The sequence below is a fragment of the Mus caroli genome, unplaced genomic scaffold (genome assembly GCF_978045245.1).
Source record: "Mus caroli unplaced genomic scaffold, Mus_caroli_1 scaffold_1, whole genome shotgun sequence".
In the NCBI taxonomy this organism is placed as follows: domain Eukaryota; kingdom Metazoa; phylum Chordata; class Mammalia; order Rodentia; family Muridae; genus Mus; species Mus caroli.
The window spans coordinates 124,755,150-124,781,060 of NW_028227256.1; the positions used below are offsets into that span (position 1 = coordinate 124,755,150).

The following is a 25,911-nucleotide window of genomic DNA, read 5'->3' on the forward strand; positions in this document are numbered from 1 at the left end:
AGATACTATTTTAAAATAGCCTTCACCTATGTTTTTAATAGCCCAGGCATAAATTAATTGTAAAGCTATTCAGAGGATGGGAAGAATATAAGCAGTTATATGTCCAATGTGAAATTGTCAAGGAACTGTGATAAAGAAATCAGGAGTGTCTGGCTTTGAAGCCTGTTGATAATACACAGGAATTAAAAAAAGGAGACATATGAAAATAAGTTTCCTTTCTTTTCTTCTCCCTGCTGTCTGCTGTGCCTTTTACAGTACCATCCATTCATGACCTAGTCACATACCACATAAGCTTCCCATTACCTACACAGTCCGGGTTGGCACCAAGCCAGACCACTCCCCTACCATCTAGAGGACTCTGGTCTTCTTATCTAATCCAGAGCACCAAGCAGCTCGCTGCTGCTGCTGCAGATTCTCGTAAAAGAAATTTGCCCTTGGATTTTAAGAACTCGCAGATTATTGAGAGAAATGTCATTTTAAATAACGTATAGCTTTGTTAGTATATTTTGTTATTATTGTTGTTGTTGCCTTTCTTGTTGTTTCTTTTAAGACAAAGTTTCTGTGTAGCCCTTACTGTCCTGGAACTCACTCTGTAGACCAGGCTGGCCTCCGTCTCATAGAGATCCGCCTGCCTCTGCCTCCCTGAGTGCTGGGATTAAAGGTGAGTGCCACCACCACCCAGTCAATTTAGCAATTTTTAAATGGAGCTGGATATTCAGAATAGTTCCTGTTTTTTACAAGGACATGTTATTTTTGAAGTTCTGGGGATTGAAGCGTTACGCTTGCACTATAACATGCATCTCTTGCAAAGTCTCATGGTATATCAAGCAGTCCTCACACTGGATAAATGGTTAGAGGAAGTGTTATCCATCTGTGAGTAGGAGCTTCCTTTGTCGTGTTCCTACTGTTTTAGGTAGATTAGTTCCATAGTAATAAACTGTCATCTGAAAAACAAGCTAGGCCAAATACTACATCCTTATCAGTGTGTTCTGAAGCAACACATTCTTTTTTTTTTTCCTGGTTTTTCGAGACAGGGTTTCTCTGGGTAGCCCTGGCTGTCCTGGAACTCACTTTGTAGACCAGACTGGCCTCGAACTCACAGATCCGCCTGCCTCTGCCTCCGGAGTGCTGGGATTAAAGGCGTGCACCACCACGCCCGGCGAAGCAACACATTCTTAAGAAGCATTTCTTCTCTCTCTCTCTCTCTCTCTCTCTCTCTCTCTTTCTCTCTCTCTCTCTCTCTCTCTCTCTCTCTCTCTCTCTCTCTCTCTCAATCTCGGAATTCAGATTTTGTTGTTATTTATTTTGTTTTTTGAAGCCATCTAACTGTGTAGGTCTGGCTACCAGACTGGCCTTGAACTACTTGAGTGCTGGAGAAATGACTTAGTGTATATTGCTTCCTTTGCAGTTATCAGGACCCGAGGTCCATCTTCACTCACAAAATGAGCTGTGCACTGATTTTAGTGCTGGGGTGATGTAAACAGGGGAGTCCCTGGGCTTGCTGGTGCAGCCAGCCTAGTGAAACTGGTGAACTTCGAGTTCAGTGAGAAATTGTGTCTAAAAATATAAGATGGAGAGGGATTGAGATAGACCCAGTGTCAGCCTCTGTTCTCAGTGTATCAGTACATACATCTACACACATGTATGTACAGACACAGAAACTTACTTAAATTGTTTTAGTTGGCTGGATAAAACTCTGTCATTTTTTTTCACTGTAACTTATATAATTGGAAATAATCTCAGAAAAGTATATACCTTCTCAGTCATCAAAAAGACTGAAATATGTTATATTTTACAAAGATGGATAAATCAGTTTGTTTTTAATTTGAAATAAATGCACCGGAGAGAAAGTAATTAAGAGTTTACTCTGAATTTTGAGATGACTGGTTGGCTGCAGGTTGCATTTCATAAATATGTTATGTTACATAAATAAGAATTAAAGGTTGATTAACCATTTTTAAAAGCTGAGTTTTGCTGTGTAGTGCTCACTAATCTGGGATGCAATACACCTTTAGAGAAATTACTTAACTCCAATCAACTTATCTATAAAACAGGAATGTTGCCAGCCACAGTTGCATACACCTGTAATACCAGTATTTTAGAGGCAGAGCCAGGAGGACTACAGCAAGTTTCAGGCCAGCCTGGTTTGCAACACACTTTTGTTTTGTTTTGTTTTTCAAGACAGGGTTGCTCTGTGTAGCCCTGACTGTCCTGGAACTCACTCTGTAGACCAGGCTGGCCTCAAACTTAGAAATTTGCCTGCCTCTGCCTCCCAAGTGCTGGGATCAAAGGCGTGCGTCACCACTATCTGGTTGCAACACACTTTTAAGGCCAGTTAGAAAAGCAAGTCCCTGTCTCAAATAATACCTATACAGCAACAGAAAACAGAAACAGAACAAAAATCCCCAAAGATTTATGAAAGTACTTTCTTGGGCAGATGGTATGTTTTAATGAGATAGTGCACAAAGCATTTGGAACCTGGAAGTAAGTGCTCAGTAGTGTTCTCCTTGTCTGTGGCCATCTCTTGTGACATTGTTACCATCATATGTTATGTGTTAAAGGTATTCAATAAAAACACAGTAGCCCACTGTAATTTCACGTGCATTTATAAATCAGGAAACTTCATTGTGCCTTGGGGTTTCTGATTTAGAAACCAAAGAACTGAAGTAGATAGAGAGTTAAGATCTACCAAGACCATCCAGTCTCTCATGGAGAATTGAAAATTCAGTTTCAGTTGCTTGCTGAGCTAAATCCTTTCAATGTTCTATCTCAGATCCTATCAGTCTGTCCTTGCCTATGTTGGAGACACATTTCCAGCGTTTCTGATATGGAACTGAGGTACCTCAGAGCAGTAAAGTTATTTGCCCAGTGTTTCCTTGCTAGTTAAATGAGGAGATAGTGCCTCACCTGGACTGAAGCTCCACAGCTCTTGGTATGACCTAAGCCCTTGTCAGCTTTGCCTGAGGTAAAGTAGATGGCTCTTCCTTGTCACAAGATCATCGTTTTGCTAGGGCTTCTTTTTTAAAATAACTTTTTTTTAAGGATAAAGCATATCTTTCAAAGTTGAATGCACTTAACCTATTTTATGATTCATAAGAGTCAGTCAAAATGAGTATCTGCCCCAAGGGCACATAGACCATTGTGGTGATGTTGTGGTAAGCTTGTTTTAACTAGTAATGCTTTACACATATATAGGATCTTGACATGAACATCTCCAAGGCTTAGAAAATTCTTTTTGTCTATTTAAATTGTCTTTCAAATTTTAGGTTTCACTGCCTCAAGGTTCTCAAGGAATTGCCCATCAGACTTATCAACAGCCTGTTGTGTTCCCTAATCAGTCTAATCAAGGATCTCTGCCCACAACAGGAATGCCAGTCTATTACAGTGTCATTCCACCTGGCCAACAAAGTAATTTAAGGTGAGCATGACTACAAAGCCTACTCTTCCTGGCTTCCCACCGTTCCACAGGTATATGCTACTCCACTGAAAGTTGACCAAAGGGCTACGTTTAACTGAATTACTAAAAATCATTGTCTTTAAAAAGAAAAGGTATCATGCTGACTATTTAATAATTGTTTTAAAATTTTTTATGTCTGTGTTTTTCTGCATGTATATAAGTGCACTACATGTATGCAGTACCCAGGGTGGTCAGAAGAGGCCATTGAATCCCCTAGAACTGAAGTTACAGATGGCAGTGACCCTCCATATAGGTGCTGGAAACTGCATGTGGATGCTCTGCCTTGCTCTTACCTGCTGAGCCATCCTCAAGCCCCTTTTTATTGATTTTTAAATATTGGCATAAGCTAATCATTCCATTCCCTGGAAAGTAAAGCTGTTACACAATGAAAATGGAGATTTATGTGAATTTAAAATCTTTGAAAATACACTCTGGAAAGATGGCTTAACAGTTAAGAGTACTTGGTGGCTCAGAGTAGTCTGTAACTCCAACTTGATGGGATCTGATGCCTCTGGCCCCACAGGCAATTGAACTCATGTACTTAGCGTATGCAAATACCTACACACTGGAACTTGTGTGTTCAAACTTGCCTCAAAATCAGAGGCCTTTGACTCTGCCTTTGTCTGCCTTTGTCTCCAAGTGCTGGGATTAAAGGCCTGGCCTGGCATAATTCTTTCTTGGTGTTTGCTCTGATACTATGCTGGGGTTACTCTCAACTGAGCTTCTCTCACTTTTTGGGACCTTCTGAACCATTCCTGACATGACTAATATTAATTTGCTTGTCCTTGGAAGTATTGTTCAAAGCACTTGTTTTAAGGGATTTTTCTACTATTTTACCCTTCATTTTTCCATTTTTAACTTGAAATTCAAAAGCATAATATGTATCTCTTTTGATCTCTAATCTCAGAGGGCAACCTATAATGTACATAGAAACCTTTATTTTAGAACTCTTTGAAAATGCTTTGTATCACAGAATCTTTATGAAAGGATGATGAAGAAAGCCAACTTAAAGCCTTTTTCTGTAAGTGTACCCTAGTAACCCCTATATTTGTCCTAGTGACATCCCAAGTGTGCCCTACTTACCCTCAAGTGTGCCCTTCTAATCCCAAATGTGCCCTAGCATCTCTGAAATATGCCTTAGTAACCCCCATGTGTATCCTAGTAACTCCCAAGTGTGCCCTTTGGCCCTTCTCCTTATACCTTCTGCTCCTAAGCTTCTAGTTTTCTATTTGGTTTTTTCTCAAGCATCCTTAATACAGTTGTTAGCAATAAAGTCGGTCAATCTAATTTGTATTGTTTGATGCAGTTTTACTTTTGCTGCTATTAAAGAGTAAGTTCCCAACATTTAACCTAAAAAAATGAGTAAAAAATTGTAAGGCATAAATCGTCAGATATGCCAGGTGAATATAGTTTGGAGATCTGTGCAGCATTGTTAGAGTTGCAGCTGGAGAAAGGGCTCAATTGCTCTTGTGGAGGACCTGGATTGAGTTTCCATCACCCATAACATGGTTCACAACCTTTTGAAACGCTAGTTCCAGGGAATATGAAGCCCTCTTCTGACTTCCCCATGCACCAGGCACACATACAATGCATATAGATACATTTAGGCAAACAATTTTTTTTTTAAAGATTTGTTTGTTATATGTAAATACACTGTCTTCAGGCACACCAGAAGAGGGCATCAGATCTCATTACAGATAGCTTCTAGCCACCATGCGGTTGCTGGGATTTGAACTCAGGACCTTTGGAAGAGCAGTAGTACTCTTAACCACTGAGCCATCTCTCCAGCCCAGGCAAACAGTTAATAAACAAAAAAACCAAAATAAATCCTAAAACAAAACAAAAAACTTTTTAATCTCAGTGGCAAATGACTTTGCAGTGCCCTGAGTTTGATCACTGCAAAAAGAAAAGTGTGTAGACACACCCCTTTTATCTAGGTACTCTGGAGGCAAGAGGCGGAGTCTGGCAGATTTCTCTTAGTGCCAGACATGATGGCTCATGTCTTTGATCCCAGCACTGGGGAAGCAGAGGCAGGTAGAGCTCTGAATAATAGGCCAGCCTAGTCTACATAGTTCCAGGCCAGCTTGGGCTACAGAGTTGAGACCTTGGCTCAAATATAAATGAATGAATTAATGAATGGGTAAATAAGTAAATGAATAAATAAATAATAAAAAGGAAAAATAAGTGTTAAGGTGAGTTTCATGTTTTGGTTTGGTTTGATTTGGTTTTTTGGGGGGATTTTTGTTGGTTTTTTTTTTTTTTTTTTTTTTTTTTTTGGTTTTGGTTTTTCGTTTTTTGAGACAGAGTTTCTCTGTGTAGCCCAGGCTGTCCTGGAACTCACTCTGTAGACCAGGCTGGCCTCGAACTCAGAAATCCACCTGCCTCTACCTCCCAAGTGCTGGGATTAAAGCATGCACCACCACCGCCCGGCTGTTAAATGTTTTTTGCCATAAGTATTTTTTTTATGAGCAAACTAGTGCATTCTCACCTACAGTGGCAACCACAATATGGTTTCTGTAGCAATAACAGAGTAAGTAACAAAAGATTACAAATTCATTAAATAAATAAAATAAAAAGTATTCTTCTTACTGCTAAGTTGTCTTCTCAGAACATCTCATTTCTTCTTTAATAGGTAGAACCTTGTTTGTTTGTTTGTTTGTTTACATGAAAGAGGGCATAAGGTGGGCACACTGGTGTTGCGATCAAGGGGACCTCATGATGAGTAGACCATGGGCGTGTGAACAAGAGCAGGTGATGGGCTCTCTCTGTGGGCCAGGGAAACCGGGAAAATTCTCCAGACAGTTGCTTAAGCTATATTATTTCTATAGCTCAGACTCATGTAATTTGGTCTGGGCATAACTAACAGTAAAGTAAGTGTGTTTGGGGGGGGGGGGGGAGAGAAGAGAGGAGAGGAAAGGAAAGGAAAAGGGAGAAAGAAAGAATACAACATTTTTTATCATGTGAGCCAATTTTTCAGCCCCTCAATGCACTTTAATGCTCCTTTTAATTCCTTTCTTTTTCAATTTAATTGAACTATTGGCTTACTACCACTTAAGCGGCAAAGATAATTGTTGTTATTAAGCAATCATCAGCATGAATTTCATATAAATCTATGTGTATGCTGTCAATAATTAAACACAAAGCTTTAAAAATGCTGTTATTATTGGGCATTCTTAAAACATGTAAATATAAACAAATACATGCAGAATCCTCATATATTCACACTTAACAATAACTATTGTATTTTCATCTAAACCTCTGCTTCTAGAGTTTTATTGGTTTTTTTAGACTTATTTATTATTTTATGGGTTGCATGCTTGCCTGAATGTATATGCAAGCACCACTTGCATGTCTGTTACCCTTGGAGGTCAAAAGAGGGCAGTGGATCCCCAGGGACTGGAGTTTTTTACGGTTGTGAGCTACCACTCTAGGAATCAAACATGTTCTTTGCAAGAGCAGTAAGTGCTTTGTACCACTGAGCCAGCTCTCCAGATCATCCTCCTGTAGATACCAGGTATCATTTTATTCATGAAAATTTTAGTATATTTATCTGTAAAGAATTCTTTAAATGCATATGCCCATTATGCCAGTCATACCTTTCATTATTATTATTTGTAATCCCTTAAGTAAAATGAGTGTACCCATAAATACTTTGTAATGTCTGAATATGCACTAAGAATTGACTGTCGATAGATCTGACTGATCATATCTATTGTGTTTTCCGACATCTTTATAATTTCTACTTCATTGGTAGTTACGTTTAAACTAGTGTTTCTAATGCAGTTATATGAGACAGTTCCAAGAAATGGATGAAGTTATTAAGTGATACTTATTTAAACTTTTCAATAGGAAGATGACTAAATAGAGACTGAGCAGGCTAATATAATTTAAGATCCCTGACTGTTTGTGAGTTCATTATTCTATAACTTCATATCATTAGCCTGAAAGAACTTGCTAAAAGAGAAAACTTTGAAGATTTACAATAAAGCCATATAGTTTGACTATAAATGCCACTCAAAGAATCTCAACAACTTGGGGTTGGTTTTTTTTTTTTTAATTGTTTATTTGTTCTTTTTTTTTTTTTCTACCTAATTACCTTCTATTTTGTTAGAATATGGCTGATTCGTTGTCTTTATTCTTGCTACTTTTTTGGTGGTTTGGTTTGTTTTTTGGTGGGGTTGGGCGAATTACTTTTTTTAAGACAGGGTTCTCTGTGAAGCCTGGTTATCCTGGAACTCACTCTGTAGACCAGGCTGTCCTTGATCTGCCTGCTGCTGCCTCCCAAGTTTTGTGGTTAAAGGCATGTGCCACCATTGCCTGGCTTATTATATTTTTCAAGAAATAACATTTTCTTCTGAGTCTAATTATTGTCAAATTGCCATCCTGTCCTTTTTTTTTTTTTTTTTTTTTTTTTGAGATTATAATTAAATTTCTTCCCTTTCCTAACAAAGATACGTTGGAATAATTTGTAAAATTTCCAATGGTAGGATTAGAGGATATATTTTCAGTGTCTCAGTCAGTATTGTGAATATAAAGTAGTTTTTACTGAGTGATCACAATTCAGAGATTAGTTAAATTAGGTTTGGCTCCTGTCAGCCAATCTGAAAAAATATATCCATTTAAATAAATTTGGAGGAATGTTTATTTCAAAGACTGTTTGGTCATCTGTTTCTCATTGTGCTGTTTTCTGTGTTTGGTTTTTTCACCCTATAGCTCTGCAGTTGGTTACTTACAACATCCAGGGTCAGAACAAGTACAGTTTCCTCGAACCACGTCACCATGCAGCTCTCAACAGCTCCAAGGCCACCAGTGTGCAGGTATGCCTAGATGACTGATGCAGAGGTCAGCTGACTGGTTCCCAGCTGCCTGGGTGGTGATGTGCACTCCGGTGTCTCATGTCCTGTGTTGAGTCAGGTTGTGACGTGCAGCTCTCTCCTTCCTTTTCTAATACTAGGTTCATCCTTCTGCCTTCATTCTCCCTATCTATCTATGGGGTTAGTAATCTTGGAGAACCATCCCTAAGCCCTATTGATTCTCTAGATTTTTCTGGGTAATCTACTAGGCCTAAGGCCTCAACTACTGCCTTTTTGATAACACCTAATGTACTTCCTTCTAATGTAACAAAATCATGTAGCCAAAAGTTTAAAGGCATGTCAGACTCAATATTTTCCTCCCCATTTTTCTTATCTAGTAACCAATGCAGAGATCTGAGACTCATGACTCTTCTGTGGCTTCCTGCAATACTCAGAAAGTCCCTATTTCCTCACTCACTGTGCTGATTTGTGTGCTTTTCAGGTCTTTGCAGTAATCTCTTAAGTATTTTGTTTATGTTTTCCTCAGTTTCATCTATTTCCCCAACACAAAAATTAGTACAGAATTATTATCCTGAAACAGAAATTTCTTCATTTCATTCTCTGACTAAAAAAACTCTTCAGTTAGGCCGGCGTGATGGCGCACACCTTTAATCCCAGCACTCGAGAGGCAGAGGCAGGCGGATCTGTGAGTTCGAGGCCAGCCTGGTCTACAAAGTGAGTTCCAGGACAGCCAGGGTACACAAAGAAACCCTGTCTCGAAAAACCAAAAACAAACAAACAAAAGAAAAAAAAAAACAGTCTTCAATTAAGAGGACTGGCTATCTTTTCAGATGACCCTGATTCTTTTCCTCGCACCCACAAAGTAGCTAACATCTGGCTCTAACTCCATTCTTAGGGTTTTGTTTGCCTCTTCTGTCATCTTCAGGCACTGCATATACGTGGTCCATACACACATTCACACAGACAGCACTATACACACAGCATAAAAATCAATTAAAAAAAAGAAAAAAACTGGACAACTCAAAATGTGCGACCTTTTCTCCTCCCCCCATTAGAAAGGATATGTGTGCTCAGTGTAACCGTAGCTCTCCTGGGCTCTCCATGTGGACTATGCTGGCCTCAAGCTCACAGAGAGAGAGCTGTATTAAAGGGATCATAGGGAGGTACCACCATGACCCAACCTTCCCCTTATTTTGGTAAAATACTTTCACAAAATTTGTCTTTATTTGGAAAACATCTGTTTTTAAAGTTGGGGGCAACTATGTTCATAGCAGCCCTATTTATAATAGCCAGAAGCTGGAAAGAACCCAGATGTCCCTCAACAGAGGAATGGATACAGAAGTTATGGTACATTTACACAATGGAGTACTACTCAGCTATTAAAAAGAATGAATTTATGAAATTCCTAGCCAAATGGATGGACCTGGAGGGCATCATCTTGAGTGAAGTAACACAATCACAAAAGAACTCACACAATATGTATTCACTGATAAGTGGATATTAGCCCAAAACTTAGGATACCCAAGATATAAGATACAATTTGCTAAACGCATGAAACTCAAGAAGAATGAAGACCAAAGTGTGGACATTGTGCACCTTCTTAGAATTGGGAACAAAACACCCAAGGGAAGGAGTTACAGAGACAAAGTTCGTAGCTGTGATGAAAGGATGGACCATTTAGAGACTGCCGTATCCAGGGATCCATCCCATAATCAGCTTCTAAACACTGACACCATTGCATACACTAGCAAGATTTTGCTGAAAGGACCCAAATATAGCTGTCTCTTGTGAGACGATGCCGGGGCCTAGCAAACACAGGAGTGGATGTTCACAGTCAGCTATTGGATGTATCACAGGGCTCCCAATGGAGAAGCTAGAGAAAGTACCCAAGGAGCTAAAGGGATCTGCAACCCTATTGTTGGAACAACATGATGTACTAACCAGAACCCCGGAGCTCTTGTCTCTAGCTGCATATGTATCGAAAGATGACCTAGTCGGCCATCACTGGAAAGAGAGGCCCATTGGACTTGCAAACTTTATATGCCCCAATATAGGGGAATGCCAGGGCCAAAAGAATGGGAATGGGTGGGTAGGGAAGTGGGGGGCGCTATGGGGGACTTTTGGGATAGCATTGGAAATGTAATTGAGTAAAATATGTAATAAAAATATTAAAAAATAAATAAATAAAGTTGGGGGCATAAATACATACACACACACATTTTTCTCTACTAGGTCCTTCAAGACATTTAGGTCTAAAGGATTCCTGCTTTTTATTTTGTTTTGGCTTTTTAAGGTTTGTTGTTGTTTGCTTGGTTTGTTTGGGTTTTTTTTTTTTTGGTTTGTTTGTTTGTTTTCTGGAATCTTTGGGCTTTTGTTTGTTTGAAGTAAGTTCATACTACAAAGATACATAGATTAGGCTAGCCCAAACATGATCCTCCTGAATTTGTGTCCTCGGTGCTGGGATTCCAGGTTTGTAACACAGTGACCTACTCCAAAGGTTTTGTTTTAATGCCTTTTAAATACACACCAATTGTATGCAGCAGGTTTCACTAGAGCTTAAATCTGATTTGTATACATAGTTGTAAAAACTAATTCAGAAATGTGGAATTAATGTTGTTTTCCTAGTATTTCAAATAACAATTAGTTGTTAAAACATACTGGTCTCAATGTTCTAATTATCCTGATTTCAGCTATGCCACAGCAGCCACCTGGTGGAGGAATGGTAATGATGCAGCTCAACCTACCAAATAATCCACAGGCTCGGACACACTCACCCCCACAGTGGAAGCAGAACAAGTACTACTGTGACCACCAGAGAGGACAGAAGTGTATGGAATTTAGCAACATGGAAAACATTGTTCAGGTAAGGTAGTTTGTGTGTTACCTGTTTGTTTTTGAGTAGGGGCCTAGCCTGTGTAGTCTTAGCTAGCCTGGAAATCATGTTGATCTGCTTGCCTCCCTAAGATTAAAAGCATAAACCACTACTTGTAGCTTGGTTTGTTATTTAGAAACAACATTTTCTCACATACTGTGACTTAACATTAAATTTGAAATTCTAAGACTAGTAGGGACATTTGAACATTCTTTACATCCAGACATTTATATCACAATTCAAATGTTATTTTTCAACTTTTAAAATAAGGTCTTTTGTAGTATCGGCTGGCCTCAACTCTTACGCTCCTGCCTCAGCCTTCTATATACTGGGATTACATACATACAAATCTGTGCCTCGTTTTTATTCATCAACCTGTTTGTTTGTTTGTTTGTTTGTTTGTTTAAATATTTCTTTAATGTATGCAAGTACACCATTGCTGTTTTCAGACACACCAGAAGAGGCCATCTGATCCCATTACAGATGGTTGTGAGCCACCATGTGGTTTCTGGGAATTGAACTCAGGAACTCTGAAAGAGCAGTCAGTGCTTTTAACCACTGAGCCATCTCTCCAGCCCTCATCTCCTTACTTACATGCAAAAATAAACTTGACCTAAAAAATATTGGAAGAGAGCTGGGCATGCTAGTTCATAACTTTAAATGTGCAACATTCAGAAAGTTAAAGCAGAAGAATTTAAGATTGGCAAAGAAAAAGAATCAAACACCAGATGTCTTTGTTACTGTTCTGTTGCTCTGAAGAAAGACCAAGGAAACTTAAAAAATAATTTATTGGGACTCACAGTTGCAGATGGTTAGAGGCCATGATCATTATGGCAGGAAACATGATGGTAGACAGGCTTGGCACTGGAGCAGTAGCTTGGAGCTTACATTGACAAGGACAAGGCATACAGAAAGCTAGATGGGAATGGCATGAACTTTTTGGAACTTCAAAGCCTGCCTCCAGTGACAGACCTCCTCTAGCAAGGCCATACCTTCTAATCTTTTCCAAATAGTTCCACCAACTAGGTATCAAGCATTACAGTGTGAGCTTCTGGGAGCATTCTTATTGAAACCACCACACCAGGCATGGTGTTAGTTGCCTATAACCACAGCACTTAGGAGTTGGCAGCAGGAAGACAAGAGTACAAAGTTATCCTTAGTTCTACATAGTGAGCTTGCCCCGATTATGTCTACTTGTTCTTGTTGAGATCCTGTCAACAAAAAACAAGTGAAAATTATCAGCAGATGCTAAATACATTAGGTAAAAGTATTAATGGGCGTTTGAAGTAGAAAGATTAGGTGTATGACTTTGAACCTAGATGAGCTGTATATATCAATTGTCAATATCAGGAAAGATAGATCAACCAAACATTTACCTTTTAATGTGGTATGTCGGGAAGGGTAGGCTCATATCTTTTATCAGAGAGAAACAGAAATAAATGGTGGTGGCGCACGCCTTTAATCCCAGCACTTGGGACGCAGAGGCAGGCGGATTTTTGAGTTCGAGGCCAGCCTGGGCTACAGAGTGAGTTCCAGGACAGCCCGGGCTACACAGAGAAACCCTGTCTCGAAAACAAACAAACAAACAGATTTTATATATATACACTGTAGCTGTACTGGTGGTTGTGAGCCATCATGTTGTTGCCAGGAATGAAGATTACTCACTCTGGTTGCCCCACTTGTTCTAATTGCCCCTGCTTGCTCCAGTCACTCAGGTCTAAAGATTTATTTATTATTATATGTAAGTACACTGTAGCTGTCTCCAGACACAACAGAAGAGGGCATTAGATCTCATTACAGATGGTTGTGAGCCACCATGTGGTTGCTGGGATTTGAACTCGGGACCTTTGGAAGAGCAGTCAGTGAGCCATCTCTCCAGCCCCGGGTTTGGTGGGGTTGTTTTGTTTTGTTTTTTGTTTATTTGTTTCTTGTTTTGTTGTTGTTGTTGTTGTTGGTTTTGGTTTTTGGTTTTTCGAGACAGGGTTTCTCTGTGTAGCCCAGGCTGTCCTGGAACTCATTCTGTAGACCAGGCTGGCCTCAAACTCAGAAATCTGCCTGCCTCTTCCTCCCAATTGCTGGCATTAAAGGCGTGTGCCACCATGCCCAGCTTTGGTGTTTTATTTATTTGTTTAGCTTTTGATTGCTTCGTTGTGAATTTCATTATCATGTACCCCAATTCCACTTATTTCCTCATCCCTTTCTGCCTGCCCTCTGCCCTTGTAACCTCCCCTCCAAAAGGAAAAAAAAAAAAAAAAAAACTCAATATAGAAGCTGTAGTATGTGGCAGTGTGTCCCACAGTATACCCTTTTTTTCCACCCTTCTTTACTTGCAAATGTTCACTGCAGTGAGTCTGGTTCCAGGCCTCTGCCCTCTGCCTTCTGCCAGGCCATCAATACTGGATCTTCACCAGGACCCTCTGGGATCTTCTTGGTTACCCTGTGTTGCCTGACCACTGTTGCTGCAGGTTTTCTCTCCTTTTGTCAGTTACGTCCCTCCAACCCTGCTTCCATATCCCTGCCACTCCCCTCTTCACATCTCATCACATTCTCCAATTGTGATTGTTAGGTGTATTCCAGGCCCAGATCCTATGTAGGAGCAGTAGTGTTCTCACTGAGCCAGCTCTTTAACCCTGTTTTTGCCTGTATTTTTAATTTTTTCAAGCCTTCTTATTACAGGCATTTAAATTTTTTCTCTTGGAACTGTTTTTATTACGTCCTACAAATTTTGATGTGTTGTGTTTTTATTTTCATTCAATTCTTAGTCGCCTTCTTGCTTTCTTTTTTCACCCAGTTTTCATTCACTAGTGGGTTTAGTTTCTGTGGGTTTGTGTATGTTCTGGAATTCCTTTTGCTTTTGATACCCAGCTTTATTCCTTTGTAGTCTGGTAGAAAACCAGATGTTATTTTAACTTTTCTAAATTTGCTGAGACTTTCTGTCAATATGTGGCCATTCTGGGAGAAAGTTGCAGTGGCTGCTAAAAAGAAAGTATGCTTCTTTAGTGTTTGGGTGGGAGTTTTTTTAGATGCATGTGATCTGTGACATCATTTGACTACAGGGTTTTATTTAGATTTGCCTGGATGACCTGTCGATTGGGTACTAACTCACTATCACTGTGTAGGAATCAAAAGTCCGTGGTTTGGATCTAATCGTATCTCTTTTATGAAATCAAGTTTTCCTCTGTTTGGTGCATAAATGTTTAGAATTGTCATCGTCTGTTGGGTTTTTCTTTTAATGACTATGAAAGTTCTAACCTACTAGATATGATTTGAAGATATTAGAATAGCTATACCTTCTTGTTGCTTATTTCCATCCTTCACTCTAAGTTGGTATCTATTGTTTTTGTAGACAGTAAAAAGTGGGTCCTGTTTTCTATTCCAGTGTCTTAGACTGTGTCTTTTTATTGAGGAATTGATTCTGAGAGTTGGGGAGGTGGTGATACACACCTTTACTCCCAGTACTCTGGAGGGCAAATAATTGAGTAAATAAAGACAGATAGATACTGAGAGCTACTAATGAGCAGTGTTTATTAATTCCTGTCATTTTTTGGTGGCGGTATTTCTTTTTTTATTATTTATTCATTTACATCCCAAATGCTGCCCCTTCCTAGTCTCCCTTGCAGAGTTCTTTCTCCTATCCTCCCTCCCCTTTGCTCCTGAGAGGGTGCCCTTCCCATATTCTCCCCACCCTGGTCCATCAAGTCACTTTAGGATTAGGCATCCTCTCCCACTGCCAGACAAGGCAGCCCTCTATAACATATGTGTCAAGGGCCTTAGACCAGCCCATGTATGATTTTTGGTTGGTGTTTATGTCTCTGGGAGCTCTTAGGGTTCCAGGTTCACTGACATTGTTGGTCTTGTGATGCATTTGCTGTCCTTGAGGGCCTTCTTAGACTTAGTTGATTAATAACTCTTGTGGAATTATTTATTACTTGTGCCATCTCAGGTATGTTAATCTTCTCTTCAGAATGAAATATTCATCTAGTATCCTCTGTAGATCAGGTGCTGTTATCATGGGCCTGCTGTTATATGTAACTTGATCTTTCTGTCTTATAATATCCTTTATTTGTTTTGAAAGAGGGTCCTTATTACTATGTATTTGCTGATATGGAACTTACAATGTATGCCAGGCTAGCCTTGAATTTTTTCTATCTCTCCCTCTAAAGTGCTAGTATTTATTATAAGTACCACACCTAGATAGGGTTTTTTCTTCTAATTTTTTAAAGATTTCTTTATTTACTTGATTGTATATGTATGAATAGTATTATGAGTACTTTGCCTACGTGTATGTATGTATGTATGTATACCACACAGATCAGAGGAGGATGCTGTATTCCCTAGAACTGGAGTTACAGATGGTTGTAAACCACCATGTGAATAGGAACCAAACCTGGGTCTTCTGCAAGAATACCAAATACTCTTAACTACTGAGCCATTTGTCAGGCCCATGCTAGGACTGGAGGGGTGAAGGGGTGGTTCAGCAGCTAAGAGCACTGACTGCTCTTTCAGAGGTCCTGAGTTCAATTCCCAGCAACCACATGGTATCTCACAACTATATGTAATGGGATCCAGTGCCCTCTTATGGTGAGTTTGAAGAAAGTGACTCTATACTCAAATATTTTAAGTATATGTGATAAAATAGCTGAATAAAACAGACAGTTTATGTTTAGGTTTGCTAACAAACTATAAATGGCCATTAAACTGTCAAACTATGTTTATTTGATTTGATGTCTTACAGTTGTGTGTGGTCTGTGTGTGTGTGTGTCTTTGTGTGTCTGTAGGGATTGGGTCCAGAGCCTTGTGCATTTTGGGCATGTACTTTGGCACTGAGCTAAACCATGATCTTAAAGTACTTCCTATTTTAAATTGGGAAAGTTCAGTGAGACATAACTTAAAATGTTTACAGATATATCTAGTTCTCTTAAGAGCTTCTGGGTTGTAGAATAAATTGGTACAACTCTTTCTGGAATGCCAGTTGGTGACATTTTCCCGTTTTCCAAAACACACAAGGTACAAAACCTGAATCACAAATCCACTTTTGGAATTTTGTCCAGTAAAAAATGGTACAACAAGCACTCACAGTGGTAATGCATGCCTGTAATTTCAGATCTTAGGATGCTAAGGGAGGATAATCATGAATTCAAAGCAAACCTGGGTTTGAGCCTCTATGGGGGGGGGGGGGGGCTGGGGGGCAAAAGCCAGAATAATTGTTCTTCAAAATGATGTTTAGAATCAGGTCTTCTAAGACATCGGTGTTGTGAAAATAAGTTGTACCAGATAAGTTAGAGCTAAAGCACCACAACAGCTCTGATTCATGGCAGTTCTGATTATAGTCTGAATTCCAGAAGTAATGGGAATATTACTGCCTTTCCTCCATTACAAAGGAAATTGAGACATTTGTCAAAATTGAAGGAACTCTGCTGTTTGGGTGATAGTATTATACTATTTATGTCTTAAGTTTTGATGATTCATCAGTTAAGAGCACTAGCTACCATTCCAGAGGACCTGGGTTGGATTCCTAGCACCTACATGGCAGCTCACATCTGTCTATAACTACAGTTCCGAGGGGTTCGAAGCCCTCTCCTGACCTCCATAGGCACTTAGCATGCACATAGTACTATATATACATGTGGGCCAAACACCCAGATACATGAAATAATGAAATAGAAAAAGTCATTATTTTTAGGGAATAGACACTAATTAATTTCTACTAAAAGGGTAACATACATATGTTTTGTACTACACCATGATTTCAGTCAACAGTGTCCAACACTGGCCAAGAGTATAATGGTCAGCTGTGGATGTGGTTCCTTAGTAGATACCTAGGTTAGCGTGATTGGGGTCCTAGATTCATTCCATTATTGCTCTCCAAAGAAACAGATTTATGGAGCTGAAAAATTCCTATTACTAGCACCATTGTAGTGATTTCAAGTACAATGGAGTGCTGACATAATACCCCAAATTGTATAATGGCATATTCACCAAGAGAGTCTCATATCATGAAGTCATGTAACTGTATATACAGGAAGAGAGAAGAAAGTAAATGAATATAAGGAAGATGTATCCTGAATGTGGTGGTACATGCCTGGAAACAGCACATCGGCAATGAGTTTGAGGCCAGCCTGGTCTACATATTGAATTTGAGGTTAGCCAGGGCTACACAGTAAGACTGCCAAAAAGAAAAGAAAACATTAGCACCACTTAGGAAATATAGTCACTATTGTGACTATTTTCAAAGAATGAAATTATTTTGAATGAAATTTTAGAAACATTTGGTTTAGAAAAGAATAAGATAGGTATATATTCTTCTTGCAAAAGCAGCAACACTATTGCCAAATTACAAGGAAGATTTCAAAAATATAGTCTGTTCTCATTTTTATAGTAATGATGTGTATCAAGTATCAATTTATAATTCAGTGAATAATAAGTTTTTTTCAAAAGGAAATTTTCCAATAGCCTGCCCCAAGTGTGACCTAATTTCTCCTCTCCTGTGATTGCAGCACAGCCCTCAGCTCAGCAGCCCCATCCTTTCTCCAGTGCAGTCGCCAGCACCAGCTCAGCTGTCCACTCTGAAGACCATCCGTCCCTCAGGACCACCGCTTTCCATCATGTCACAGTTTGCTAGACCTTTTGTTCCTGGACAGGGTAAGTGTTCATGAAACTGGTCATAACTTCAGAGAACTGTAGACCATCCAGAAGGCACCAGTCACTCTTCTCTGTGTACCTGCAGCCATTCATTTACTTTGTATGTGTGTGTGCATACATGTGAAAGTGGGAGGACAGCTTTCAGGAGTTGGTTTTCTCCTCCTACTGTGTTAGTTCATGTTGGCAGGCTTGGTGCTAGTGCTTAATTAGGAATTAATCAGGACATCTGGAGTTAAATTCACAGCAAGTACATGGTAGCTCACAACCATCTGTAATGGGATTTGATTCCTCCTCCTGGTGTGTCTGAAGACAGTATATGATAACGGAATGACTCTCTCAAGGAAAAAAAAAAAAAAAACAAGAATGAGTTGGTATTTTATGCTCACTGGAATAACTATGACCAAAAAGATTGTCAACACCAAACATTGGAGATTCAGGGAAGCAAGTAAATATACATTTGTGGTAAGAATATAAAAGAATAAAGGCATTTTGGAGAAAGTAGAAGAATTTTCTTGTTAATCTCTTGCCACATAACCTAGCCATTCCACTCCTAGTTGGAAGGAAAATGAATTGTATTCACAGACCTAATCAAGAACATTTACAGAAACTTTAGCTCAAACTGGACTTGATTTAATCATATATCACCCTGAATATATTATACATATAAAAATCCATGCGTCTAGTGGAGTACATAGTAATAAGTAACAAAGCAAGCTATATATATAAATTTGATTTGTTTTAAACAGAAATCCAGGCACCTAGAAAGGTGTGCTATATGATTTTAATTATATTGAAATTTGCCTACAGCAAGTTCATGCACTGTGTAAATTAGAACTCAGAAGTGTTAGAAATGAGATGTAGAAGTCAGTGGCTAGGAAACTGAGGGTGACTCTGAAGAAGGCAGATACCCTTTGCTGTCTGTAGTCACTGTTACATAGACATACTGCTGTCTGAGTTCATCAACACAACCCTTCAAGTACACATTTTTATTGTAGAATAAGTCTACCTCACTTTTTAAAAGAGCAATACCGTAGACACACAGCAAAAATGAGCACACTTGTGTTACATAACAAAGCCTTAACATATACACACCAAAACATCACAAGTGATAAATTACCAGATGACTTGCATTTCCTCCCTTTTTTCAAACCAAAATATTTTATTATTTTATGAGTATGGGTGTGAACTTAATATATATCTACTTTGAAATTTTCTATATGTATTTAATACTTATAAATTTATTTATATATTTAGTTCTATTTCAGTTATATGTCTTTTGCCTACATGTATATCTGTGTACCACACAGGTCTGTGGTGGCTGTGAAGGCCAGAAGTGGGAGTCAGATCCCTTAGAACTGGAATTACAGATTGGTGTACATCACCATGAGGTGCTGGGAATTGAACCCAGGCCCTCTGGAAAAGCAGCCAGTTCTGTTAACTGCTGAGTTATCTCGCCAGCCCCTGTTTCTTGTTTGTTTGATTGGTTTTTTGTTTAGTTTTATTTTTTATTTAATGTGCATGGGTGTTTTGCCTGCATATGAGGGTGTCATCCCCTGGATTGAATTGACAGACAGTTATGAGCTGCAATAGGGGTGCTGAGAATTGAATCTAGGTCCTCTGGAATAAAAGCCAGTGCTTGTTACTTCTGAACCATCTCTCCTGCCCTTTCAGCCCCTAGTTTTGTTTTCTTACTTATGTATTTATTTTCATTTCATTTATTTATTGGTATGTTTGTTTTGTCTTTGACAGAGTATCTTTGTGTAGCTCTGGCTGTCCTAAAACTCATTCTCTAGATCAGACTGACCTTGAACTCATTGATCTGCCTGCCTTTGCCTCGAAAGTGCTGGGATTAAAGGGATGTGCCACTACTACCCAGCTAAAAAAAACAAATAGTACATGGATGTGGGTGAATAGTGGGTAGAAAGATGGCTTAATGGGTAAGAACACAGACTGCTCTTACAGAGGATCTGAGCATGGTTCCAAACACCCAAATCAAACACCTCACAACTGCCTATCATTTTACTTGCATGGGAATCCAGGACCTCTGGTTTCTTGAGACACCTGCTCTCCTGTGTACATGCCTACACACATATACACATGTACATAATTAAATTTATTTTTTTTTAAACTCTTAAGTGAAGGGCTGGCAAAATGGCTTCATTTATAAGGACACTTGATTTGCTGCCAAGCCTAACAACCTGAGTTTGATTCCTAGGACAGACTCTCATGGTGGAAGGAAAGAACTGACTCCTGAAGATTGATCTCCACAGTTGTTTTATGAAAAGTGCATGCCCACAAATGCAGTAAATAATAAATAAATAGATGGACTTTGTTTTTAAGTAAACGATGAGGCGAGAGAGATGCCTTCTTAGTTAAGAGGAGCTCTGATTGAGGACCTGAATTTGGTTCCCATAATGGGCAGTTCCTCACCTCCTGTAACTCCAGCTTAGGGGATATAACACCCTCTTCCAGCCTTCTCGGGCACCTCCACTTCTGTGTAGAAGAGACACACACAGAACTGAAAAATAACTTGGCAATTTGTGGTATATACCTGGCTTAGTCAGGGTTTCTATTCCTGCACAAACATCATGACCAAGAAGCAAGTTGGGGAGGAAAGAGTTTATTCGGCTTACACTTCCATACTGCTGTTCAGCACCAAGGAAGTCAGGACTGGAACTCAAGCAGGTCAGGAAGCAGGAGCTGATGCAGAGGCCATGGAGGGATGTTCCTTACTGGCTAGCTTCCCCTAGCTTGCTCAGCCTGCTCTCTTATAGAACCAAGACTACCAGTCCAGGGATGGTCCCACCCACATGGGGCCTTTCCCCCTTGATCACTAATTGAGGAAATGCCTTACAGTTGGATCTCATGTAGGCATTTCCTCAACTGAAGCTCCTTTCTCTGTGATAACTCCAGCTGTGTTAAGTTGACACAAAACTAGCCAGTACAATACCTTTAATCCCAATTCTTGGAAGACAAAGGCAGTCAGATTTCTTTGAACTTGGTCTACATAAGAATACAATATAGGTTCTCTATCCCCCCTATTCTATCCCTACCACTCAACCCTTTTTCACTATCTTGTTGGCAGTATTTCACCTTTCAGAAGTTTATACTGACCCTTTGAAGAATTTAAGGAACTTTTTCCATTTATGAATGAATAAATGAATGAATGCCAGGTGGTGGTAGTGCACACCTTTAATTCTAGCACTAGAAAGACTGAGGCAGGCAGATCTCTGTGAGTTTGAGGCCAGCCAGGTCTTTGGCTGAGATGGCTCAGAAGTTAAAGGAACTTGCTACCAATCTAATGACCCTAAATTCGATCCCCAGAACCCACATGGTAGAAGGAGAAAACGAATGTCCACAGGTTGTCCTCTGCTTCCACACGCCCACAATTGATTCTGCATGCACACACAAATAACAGTTTAAAAACATCTGTTGCCTTTGTTTGTTTCCCACCAAACATGTTTTCTATGTTTATCTTCTTTCTGAACAGTTTAGCAAACTCTGGTAAGTACATTACAGCCAAGAAGAGGGAACCATGAAAAGTGTTTTTAATGACTTTCAGGAGATGCCAGGTATCCGCTGCTTGGCCAGCCCCTGCAGTACAACCCTCCTACTCTTCTGCATGGACACATTCCACATCAACAGGTATGACAGGCGGTTCCTACTCCACAGGCTTTGATGCTGAACACCCTAACTCTTTCTGAAGACATCAGAGGTGCTGGAGCCAACTGTTAATGCTTGCTAGAGCAAGAGACAAGGTGGCAGCCAGGTGTCTGAGTAGTACTTTGTTACTGATACCAAAAAATGAGGGTAGCCACAGGCAGAGCACCTTTGCTTATGAAAGACAATCTGCAGGGAAAGTCCTAATGAGTGCCAGGATTACAAAGCAGAATCCAAGCCTGGCACTAGTTTAATATCTGTTCAAGTACAAAACCCAAAGTTTGTTTAGGTGCTATATTTTCAAATATTACAACTTAGTTTGCAACTATTCCTGCTTTTCTAGGGTCAGTCTGGCAGCAGGCATGGAAACCGAGGACGTAGACAAGCTAAGAAAGCTGCATCCACAGACCTTGGAGCAGGAGAAGCAGGTATGTCCATAGATATAGGTCTGAATACTCAAGACTACCACACCACAAAAATGGGCTCCATTCTTCTAGAGTTCTTAAAAAACAGAAGTCCCTAGAAATTACTCTTATCTTCAGGGTCTTGGATATGATGTGAAGGTGTATATAGTAAGGCCTTGGCCATTAGCTTTTGGAGCAATAAAGAGGGTCACAAGGTTAAAATGTGCCTGACAGCAGGTGCTGTCTCATCCTTACCAGTGGAAGATAGACAGCAAGGACTTTGTCGTTCAGTGGTGTGGTGTTTTGCCTTTATACTTCAATTCTGCTAACAGCCTTGGGTCATAAGGGTGCTGTTATCTTTAGGTCACTTTGGAAAGTAGAAAAGTTTTGTCCAAGATGACCTGGTCTAGAGAAAGCCACTGCTTTGTCCCCACAGTAGAGACTGAGATTAGGGCTGGAGAGAAGGCTTGGCGGTTATGAACACTGACTGCTCTTCTGAAGGTCCTGAGTTCAGTTTCTAGCAACCACATGGTAGCTCACAACCATCTGTAATGGGATTTGATGCCCTCTTCTGGTGTGTCTGAAGACAGCTACAGTGTACTCATATACATAGAAGTAAATAAATCTTAAAGAAAAAGAAAAGAGTTTGAATTAGTAGCTCAACACTTAATGCTGAATTGGAATGATTTTAAGGAGTAATTGTGCTGTGAGTTTGTGTCAGAATGTTGTTTCCTGTGTCATCTGGGGCAGCAGTAGTTGGTCCATTAACTCTTTCACCTTTTTCATGCTAGTTGTTGGCAAGGTCTTGGAAATCACAGAGCTACCAGACGGAATAACTCGAGTGGAAGCCGAGAAGCTCTTTGGGGAACTCTTTAAAATTGGCGCCAAGATCCGATGGCTCCGGGACCCCCAGTCTCAGCCTCAGCTACGTCGTCACGCTCTCTGCTGTGGTAGTGGGGATAACACTGTCAACCCTGAGCACTCTAAACCCAGTGACCTGGCCTCTACGTACACTGTCCTAGCTACGTTCCCCTCCATTTCAGCTGCACAGAGTGCACTGAAGAAACAGATCCATTCAGTGAACAAGTTTAAGCTGAGAATGAGCAAGAAGCACTACGATTTCCACATTTTGGAAAGGGCAAGTTCTCAGTAAACCAGCCGCTACCTTTGGACCCCTCACTCTATAATTCCCTGCCCTCTCCCATCTGATTGGCTTGTTAAGTGGAGCGTATGTAATATAGAGACTCCTGGGATGTTTGGCCATATGTTACCGCTTTTGGAAGAAAGTCCAGGGACCCAGAAAAGGGAGGGGGAAGATACCCATTTCACCCCAGCGTCTATAGGAATCCACACGGGAATGATTCAGAGTTAGCAGCTGTTTCTAAGGAAATGCTGTTCAGATGCCTCCTAACTTTTATAGTTATTTTGTTTTATATTTCTGAATTCTTGTATCAGATCCAAAGCTCTATTGTACAGCAAATTATTCTTCAAAGTGATTATAACCAGTTACAACCTGTATTTCTTTTTGCAGCCAGCACAGTGTGAACCAACTCAGACTTTGAGAGAAAAAGAATGCAGGAGTGGAATAACCAAGTCAAAAACCATGTCAAAACTATCCTCTGGGGGGTGCTGAGGGTGCTATGGAGACCCACAAATAAACAATTACTCCTCCACTGAATTGCTAAACACAGAAAAATTTCCAGGAAATCCAGAACTCCCCAACAGGGTCCTTCTTCTTCATTTAGGTAGTGTGGCCGTTAAGTGTAAGGTAAATTATGTTCTCGATGCCTCCTAATCAAACCACTTAGGTTAGAAAGATACAGGAATCATCCTAGGCAGGAAAATTACTCCACTTTTTTTTAAGTGTCCTTCCAATAACTAATGCCACTCATCAGCATTGTCCTCTTTGGAAATTTTGTCCTCCTGAGGAAATGCACTTGACGAGTGCTGAAAACTTCTTAAGTGGTTTAAATTTTGTTTTCATTGTTTGCAGCGGATTACTGGACATCAAAGATTCATTGCACTTATGAACAAGGAACCTTATTTTCAATTTCTGTGTAATTTTGCAAGGCTGTACAATGTGCTGATGCAAGCCTTTTTCAGTTCAAGAGAATAAATGTTTACAAATGTAGACCCACTTTGTCTTTTCTTTATTAGAAACATCCTTAGGGACTGCGAAGGTGTCCCATTGGGTGAAAGCCCTGGCTGCACATCAATCCCTAAAGCCCACTCACAGGAGGAGAGATCCTACCACATGGACTTCTCCTGTGAGAAAGCAGTGTGCTTTCCCATGAGGCCAAAAGTAGTAAGATGAATAATTAGCATCATAGCTGACAACAGAATAGAATCTGACCTCTCAGATTTTTTTTTTTTCCTGATCCTAATATGGAAGAACTTGTGGCCTATGACTCGAGGAAATAGACCCCAGATTAAAACCCATTAGTCCTGTGGGCTTGATGTAACTCAAGGCAGCACATTCTACAAAACAGCTGAGTTGAATTCTCCACATCAGCAACAGAAAAATGTCAAAATGAGACCTCAGAAGGGGCTCAGCAGAAGCTCTTTGTGGAAATGGTCTGACCCCTGTATGCCAGCACTCTTCATGGTCTAGTACCCAGCTAACCAACAATGGCCCCATATCTGGGATTCTTGAGGCCTTGAGATCTGACAAGAAAACCTAAGGCTTATATTCACACATTCAACCCATCAGTTTTCACCAGTATAAAACATGGCAGCTGCTTGCTTGCTTGGTTTGGTTTGGGTTTTGGCTTTTACAAGATGGGGTTACTCTGTGTAGCTATGGCTGTCCTAACTCACTCTGTAGACCAGGCTGGCCTCAAACAGAAGTTCCCTTTGCCCTTCCCTTTCCCTCCCAAATACTAAGATGGTGGTGTGTCCCGAGCTATCATTCTCGCCGGCAAGAACACACTCGGACAACCTGAATCTTCTGCAGCAAAAAGCTTTATTGCTTCTTCAGGAGGGAAGACCCAGACCCTGGAAAATGGCGTTGCTTATATAGCCCTCAGCCATGGCGTTTCAGCACCTGATGTGGCGTGTCAGCTCCTGATTCGTTGCTCGCCCATCACCCCATTACTACGCCCCGAGATGGGCAGTGACTAGGCGTGAGTTCACTGTGCGTACAAGGCTTGTTTACTAGTTAGGCACAGCGGAGGCCAGCACCATCTTATAATGGCGATTGCTCATGGCACGGCTCTCCACAGTGGTGTATGCGCCACCACTGCCTGGCTGCAGCTGTATTTTAATACCCCACTATGCTCCATCAGGTCGGGCAGCATAGTGCATGTTTCTGGCTTATTTCTAAACCAATTCATTTTGGATTGATTTCCCCCCCCCCCCCTGGCATAGAAATAAGAATGGCATAAGGGAGTGGGGCATGCCTTTAATCCCAGCACTCGGGAGGCAGAGGCGGGTGGATTTCTGAATTCAAGGCCAGCCTGGTCTACAAATTGAGTTCCAGGACAGCCTGGGCTATACAGAGAAACCCTGCCTTGAAACAAACAAACAAACAAAAAAAGAATGGCATAAGGGAATGATGGAAAAGCCTGAGTCAGAAAACTAAAAAGTGATCAAAGTAGTTCTTTATGAAAGGAGAAAGGAAACATTAAGTAGATAAAATTATTAGCCAAGTAAAGTTTCAGTTCTCTTGTTACTTAACAAATTTAGTTCTTTAACGGAAGCCTTAAACCATGTGTTCATAGTGAATGTCAGTAATCACAGCACTTGGGGAGTTGAGGCAGGAGTTCCATTTCTAGGACCCATGTGGTGAACTTGTGGCCCATGACTAAATGATTCCTGCAAGTTGCCTTCTGACCTGTATACACACATGCACGCACGCACGCACGCACGCACGCACGCACGCACGCACGCGTCCTCCAGGTTGAGGACCTCAGTACAATGCTTGTCTAACATTTGGAAAGCCCTAGGTTTGATCCCCAGCACCACATAAACCAGGTATGATGGCATACACATATAATCTCAGCATTGAATGGTGGAAGCAGAAGCATCAGAAGGTTATCTTTGGCAAGTTGGGTCACCAAGTAA

General features: G+C 40.3%; 1 protein-coding gene across 7 annotated transcripts in view; it reads left to right on the plus strand.

Moving 5' to 3' along the window:
• Nucleotides 1–23,980, plus strand: part of R3hdm1 (R3H domain containing 1) — a 134,685-nt gene extending 110,705 nt beyond the window's left edge. For all 7 annotated transcript variants that reach the window (XM_021171515.1, XM_021171767.2, XM_085840795.1 and 4 more), the window contains 7 exons: nt 3,267–3,418; nt 8,171–8,274; nt 10,962–11,134; nt 17,641–17,785; nt 21,348–21,430; nt 21,789–21,873; nt 22,641–23,980. In XM_021171515.1, coding sequence (XP_021027174.1) covers nt 3,267–3,418; nt 8,171–8,274; nt 10,962–11,134; nt 17,641–17,785; nt 21,348–21,430; nt 21,789–21,873; nt 22,641–23,002 — 1,104 coding nt within the window. In that variant the 3' untranslated portion in view covers nt 23,003–23,980. The remainder of the gene's footprint in view (nt 1–3,266; nt 3,419–8,170; nt 8,275–10,961; nt 11,135–17,640; nt 17,786–21,347; nt 21,431–21,788; nt 21,874–22,640) is intronic.
• Nucleotides 23,981–25,911: the final 1,931 nt, after the last annotated feature.